General features: G+C 37.1%; 2 protein-coding genes across 5 annotated transcripts in view; one reads left to right on the forward strand and one right to left on the reverse strand.

The window, feature by feature from the left end:
- The window catches only part of LOC126408223 (cytochrome P450 2F2-like), a 33,687-nt gene extending 31,694 nt beyond the window's left edge, over positions 1-1,993 (forward strand). For all 4 annotated transcript variants that reach the window (XM_050073668.1, XM_050073667.1, XM_050073669.1 and 1 more), the window contains 2 exons: positions 429-570; positions 698-1,993. In XM_050073668.1, coding sequence (XP_049929625.1) covers positions 429-570; positions 698-885 — 330 coding nt within the window. In that variant the 3' untranslated portion in view covers positions 886-1,993. The remainder of the gene's footprint in view (positions 1-428; positions 571-697) is intronic.
- The window catches only part of LOC126408262 (histone H4), a 583,921-nt gene that overhangs the window by 194,113 nt on the left and 382,979 nt on the right, over positions 1-6,829 (reverse strand). The gene's annotated exons all lie outside the window — the stretch shown is intronic.

A 6,829-nucleotide genomic window follows, 5' to 3' on the forward strand; every position in this document is an offset into this window, starting at 1 on the left:
CCTAGTCCCCAATCTGCATGTCTTTGGACTGTGGGAGGAAGCCGGAGTGCCCGGAGAGAACCCACGCTGACATGGGGAGAACATGCAAACTCCGCACAGAAGGGCTCCCACGCCCAGGATCGAACCGGCAACCCTCTTGCTGTGAGGTGACAGTGCTAACCACCACACCACCGTGCCGCCCCCTATCAATACATATAAAATTTAAATATATTAAAATTATAAGGCATGTTTGAGTAAACTGCGAGTATCATTTAAGTAGGCTATGTCATGGCCGGCCGAATGTCCTCTCTTTTGGAAATCAAAATATGGTCACCCTAATGGTAGCAACATCATTACTATGACTTGGGTAGCTAAAATAAATTAAACCTCTTACAAACATTTTCTGCTTTCCACTATGCCCTGTCTTCTTTTACTCATTTTCTCCTCAGGGTACACTGATCATCCCCAACTTGACCTCAGTGCTGAGCGAGGAGGGACAATGGAAATACCCCAATGAATTCAACCCTGAAAACTTCCTCAATGACCAGGGAGAGTTTGTGAAACCAGAGGCCTTCATGCCTTTCTCTGCAGGTATGAGAGGATAAAAACAATCAGCACTGGTCTCACTGTGTTACATCTGCAGTGGCATGCACAGACATGACGGGTTTAATCAAACTGTTGTAGATGACTTTGAGGTTGGTTTTTTTTGGTGTCTCAGGTCCTCGCATGTGTCTCGGAGAGGGTCTGGCTCGTATGGAGCTCTTCCTCATCTTGGTGACGCTGTTGAGGAAGTTTAAGTTCATCTGGCCTGAGGATGCAGGAGAGCCAGACTACACCCCGGTCTATGGGGTCACTCTGACTCCCAAACCTTATCGCATGAAGGTCCAACTCAGGGAAATGCAGTGAGCCCAGAATTTATCCAAAATGATGTTTTAACCATCATCAGGAAACAGACAACGACCAGCCAACAACATGTTGAGTAGGAACAACAAATTTGGAAAATTTTTGTATGGCCTGTAGGGCACACTGTTTGGCCCAGGGGCTAGCTTTGCTTGCCGAACTTCTATTTCCAGCTCTTTTGATAAATCAACCAATGAATTTGTAACATGAAATCATAAGTATAAAGTATAACTTCAACGACATGCCAGTCAGTTTCCCCAATCTGTGAATTGCAATATAGTCCCTTTCCGTTTCCTTTACTGCACTTCTTACATTGTAGGCACAGTGTGTGTGTTTATGATATTCCATATGATTCTGGTTGTGAAATGATTTAACTGTAGTTTTGGGTTCAGTTGTGTCGTTGTTTTACAAATTAAATCCACCACAGACTCGGTAATGTTGACGGTGGTGTCCTGGAACATGCTCCAGACTGCGTCAGTAGTGCAGACTTTAGGATGGCCACTGACCTCTTGTGTAGTATGTCCGATATTTTGACCTCAGCAAGATGGCCGCATGGACAGGAAAGGGGGGATGCAGCTAAGGGTCAGAATCAAGCTTGCACCTCTGCTAAGGACTCAGAATTTGTAGTACATGGACTACTTGCTCTGCCAGGTGAGCTACCAGTTTTTTATTTGCATATAGCAGTGATCCTGAGTGTTTATTTCACTTGTTTATTGCTGTAACCATATAACAAAGGTCCTCTTACCTCAACAAAGTACTTTTTCTAACCCAAACCATGGAGTTTTTATAAACCAAGTTGTTATTGCCTTAATCTAACCAAACCTTAATCGCAGTATTGCAACATCATACAACAGACTTATTTTTCAACAATGTTTTTATAACTTTTTTGGAAGTAATGGAGAATCTACATTGTCATGCTTATAGGAACGTCAGATCAGAAAACCACATTGAGTTTTTTCTTTAGTGGGCAAACAACGTATTTTGTCGTTTAATTTGGAGAACTTGTTGCTTCCATGACATGCCTTGATATGTATGGTGTGTAACATTTCTGAATATTGCATTTTAATGATATGCATCTTTGTGTTAAATAAAATAATCTTTAATATTAACAAAATCCAGTCTTCCCATTGTGTTTCTGTTTTGTTGGTAGACTAAAATAGGGCCAAAAATTGCTTCCACACCTGCCCTACATTTTTTGTTTGTTTGCTTGTTGCCATTCAAAAATATCAAACATAGGGGATGTAGAGAGCATTAGAAAAGTGACTTCATCACTCACTCACAAACAGACTTTAGCATTTATAGGGTATAGGTACAATGAATCACAGCCCTTTGTTACAGTGTCAAAGAAAACCATACCAATTGCTATACATATGTATATATATATATATATATATATATATATGTATATATATATATTTTTTTTTTTTGCATACATTTCTTCTCATTAATGATAATATAAAGATACAGACTTGAAGGTACTGTAGTTTTACTATGGGCTGTTCTATCTGATTAGATTACATTACACAGGTGTATCTGAATAAAGTAATTCAGTACATGTGTGTAGCTGGGAAAAAAAACATCTACAGTATGTATTGTATTTTTAGAGCAAACCACTAAGGTCAGCATGTATTTTTTCTTCCTTTTTTTGTATTTTCACGTTCTTATCAAGTTAATACAGAAAAATAAAAGAGTAAAACTATCTTGGTTTAAGCGTAGACTGTACAAAGTAAGCAGTATCCATAGTAAAATAAATGATAAGTGTAGTGTTAGTCACAAAATAGTTAAAAGAGTTACAGAAGTGTTAATGGGAAGCTGCTCTAACAACCATATCTCAAGGTGAACAGCTTTAACCCATTAATTAATACAGTGACATCACCCTGCATTAAAAAACTGTAGCACCTTTTGGTGTTGACAAATAGTGCTTGGTATCTCACTTCTGCCTTGTGTCATTCATCTTTATGGTATGGGCATTTAGAATTGTTTGTCTGAGCACAATATAATGTTAACACAGTTTGGCCACTGCAGTGTTTTTAATCTGAGGAAGACAAGACAAGACAACAGAGTTAATGGTTCCCTCAAGTGGACAGCTTTGGGTAATGGCTTTAACATTCAATGTGAGTTTGAACAAGAAAAATACTTTATGAGTATATCTTGATGTTTATAAAAGCAGATTAAGTGGTTTGTTTTCAGAAAAAAAAAGAGGAGAAGTGTTCCATCTATCTCTGACTGAAGCTCAGGTCCTTGTTTTGGTCATCCAAGGGCAATTCCTTGTGTAGAAAAATGTGTTGAGTCCTTTTGTGTCTCTTTGTGGTGATTTTATGTTTCTTTGTAGTTGTTTTGTCTTTCTTTGTGGTTGTTTTATGTGTCTTCGCTGCAAAAAAGGATTTTTAAGAAAGTAAAAAAAAGACTTGTTTCTGGGAAATCGTTCCTATTCTTTGCCTAAAAAGAAAACTAATCTTGCCAAGCAAGTTTTGCATTAGAAAAATAATCTAATTTTAAGAAAGTATATCTAACTTTTTCTTAATAAGATATCACCACTAATATTAAGGTAGAATTGCCAGTAACAAGCTACAACAATGGTTTGCATGAAATCCATGCAGAAGAAAAAGATTGTTTTACTTATTTTAAGAATAAGACCAATTGCACAACTTCTCAATTTAAGAAATAAATGAAATGACACAAATTATAATTGAATTCATCTGTTTCATTCACTGTCAATACCATGCAATGATCTACATACAACACCCATACAACAAAACGTGAATGGTTCTGTTGAACAAAACAAAAGTTATACTGCAAAAGTGTCCATGATGCACATCAGTAAAAAAACAACAACATTTCAATCACATAGACTGTCCATCTAAAGACACCACACTGAAACAGTGTACCTTTATTAATGCATCAAGTGAGGCTTTGTGTTGTCCAATCACATCACACAGGTAATATTTTGTAGTGACATATGTCATATCACTTGTGAGTAAAACTGTAGTATGGAGTGAAATCTACAAGGTTATCAGCAGATATCAGTTCTGTTGCTTGTGCCGTGTTTGGAATCTCTATTTTATATGCCATGTAATCTCTGTCATAGCAAATAATATTGTGCTGCTGAAATTCAAAACAACGGAGCGATGAATTTATTACATAGATATTTCTCACAAGTCCAAATTCAGGTAAATCATTAGAATTGACAGCACTTAGAATTAATGACTTCTCCCGCATGTATTTATTGCCATTTAGATTTATCCATTTAGCAGATATTGCATGGTTAACTTCATCATTTCCAAGGAAGGCCCTCATTTTTTCTTTTAAGTAAGGCATGTTGCTTACTTCCGATGTTGGTCCTAAAGTAAACTCATTTGAAAAAATGGGATGTTCAAAACTACTCACATTCTGACAACATTCATACATTTGATTATGCCTTATTAATGACTTGCAGACATTTTTAAAATTTATTTTTGAGGCCCATTGTTTGAAAAAGCAGTGTTTTGATTTAAATCTCATGCACACGTGACGGACCATTGGTACCAGTAGTCTAATCTGGGATGGAGTATGAATCAAATAATGTTGTTTTGGTGTTATATTGTTATCTGGGAAAACCTTCTTCACATGCTTTAAGTGCTGTTCAATAAGTGTTTTCAACTTGTTAACTGTTTGTAGACCAATAACAGGAGCAAACAAAATTTGAACAATCTCTTTAAGTTCAAGAATTATTGCATAGTACTCTGTACCTTTAACTGTATCAATCAGAAATGGCAGGATCTTTAGTAGAACAATCATTTGTCCTGAGGACTGCTTTAACTTATTATCACTGGAAGCTAATGTACTGAAAGATACAGGGATTGGTTTATCTCTAATATCAAGTGGAGAGTAAGGGAATTGAGTTAATGCAGTGTTGAAGACATCCAAGACAAGTCTAGTTGTCCCAAAAGAATTAACTGTTTCATCACACACTTTATTTCTAATGGGTACCATACAACTTTGCTAAGATTCCATCAACACCACATTCAGAGAGCTCACTCTTCTTCGCAATGGCAAGTAGGCAAATGGCAGCTAGTTTTGATTGATATTTAGGATTAATGTTTCCCAGTGTATAATAAACCATTAGCAACTAGGCATGGGACCCAAGTGGACTGCAAATTTCAATTTCATCAGAGTAAAGGATTATCTGTAAAGCAGACGGTCGGACAGAAAACACAGGGTGTGACTTCATGAGTTCTCCATCTCTGATGTCATACAAATACGCACTACTGTATTTCTGTGGCTCATCTATCATTGCCAGAACTTTTGGATGAGACAATAACTGTTCAAAACTTCTGATAAGTGGTATATAGTGAAAACATTTCGGCACTGTGGCAGGGACTCTTTTTCTCCCTTTTTTCACCATACATGCTTTATACCCTACAGAAACCTCCTCTGACTCCACAAAATTAAATTTCTCCTTGATCACACTGTCCTGCCTGTATGTTGTTGAAACAGAAGTAAATGGATCCTCAATTTGGCCAAATACTGCCATAGCTTCCTTTACAAGTTCACTTCCTTGATGTTGCTGAAAGACTTTTTGAAGTTGACTTTTCAGATTTGTCACCAACAGAGCCTGATACTGCTGCATTGCTGCCAAGACATCATTTACACCACTCTGAAAAACAGACCAGAAATGGCAACAAATTACATCATGGTAGTTAATAACAATAATAAAAATTATTATTGTGTAGTGTGGTCCCTATAGGGCCAGAAACTAGGTCCACCATTCTATTAGGATTAATAATAATATGATAAAGTCAATAATAAACAAGTGAGAAACCCTATTTAACATCTGAATGTTGGGTGGGGTGGGGGAGGGGGATTTAAAAATCTAATTAAGAAACCAAGGGTGTACAAATAGTAAAAAAAAACAAAAAAAACAAGGGATATGAGCAATAAATGTTGCCCTTATGTCCATGCAGGCTCCCCATCAATGAAAAACTTTCAAAAAGAGCAATGAAGGCTGCAACACTTTATGAAATAATGCAAATGTTAAATCATTTCTATGATTAGATTTAAGAAATCAAATAAACATGTCAAAATAATAAGAACAATCTTGCATGCAAAGACAAACCTGTGAAAGATGGTGTTTGTCTCTTGCAGTCAACATAATGGCAGTTGCTTGTCTGGCCAGATCATGATGGCAGGAGTCATCCTTTGAAAATAAAATAAAAAACAAATGTAGAATTATCAGTGTAAATTAAACTAATTGCATGTTCCTGTATGTTGAAGAACGCTATTAGTAGACTTACCTTAGATTGGTAAGATGTGGAGCAATCTGCAACTTCATTTATACAAGCCACTGGGATGTTCGGAGTATCATCACTAATCTGGGACAACGAAGGGTGCCTCGGTGATGTATGAAGGCCACCGTCAAAGCCAGAGTACAGTGACACATCACCAAAAGCACCAAAATGTTCTGGACCAACACCTTCCTGACAGCGTTGCACTGTGTTATCCTCCATCATTGCACCACCCACTGACTGCACTCTGATGTCCACTGCTGCATCATTCAGTGGTTAATCTCTGTTCTCCATCATTGAAGCAGCTGGCCTGTATGCCCACAGGTTGCTGGTGTTTCTGTCTGCAGCTGGCATGGGTTCCCTTCTTGTAGAACTGCAATAAGGATTATATAATGATACAATTTTATTTTCAAGCAATAATGGCAAACATCTTTTTGATTATTGTTCTTGTAAGACCAACATTTGCAAAATGAAAAAAAATTACTTAACACAATGAACATCCTTGACAAAAACCTTGCAGAACAAAGGAGTTGCTGGTCTACTGCTGCCTCAATCGGTTCGTTTGTGTGACTTTGGTAAGGTCAAGGTCAAGGTCAAGGTCACATTTATTTCTATAGCACATTTAAAAAGACAGAAGTCACCAAAGTGCTTTACAAGAACACTGTGAAAATTACAATACCACATAA

Source organism: Epinephelus moara, chromosome 20 (assembly GCF_006386435.1).
Source record: "Epinephelus moara isolate mb chromosome 20, YSFRI_EMoa_1.0, whole genome shotgun sequence".
Taxonomy (NCBI): Eukaryota; Metazoa; Chordata; class Actinopteri; order Perciformes; family Serranidae; genus Epinephelus; species Epinephelus moara.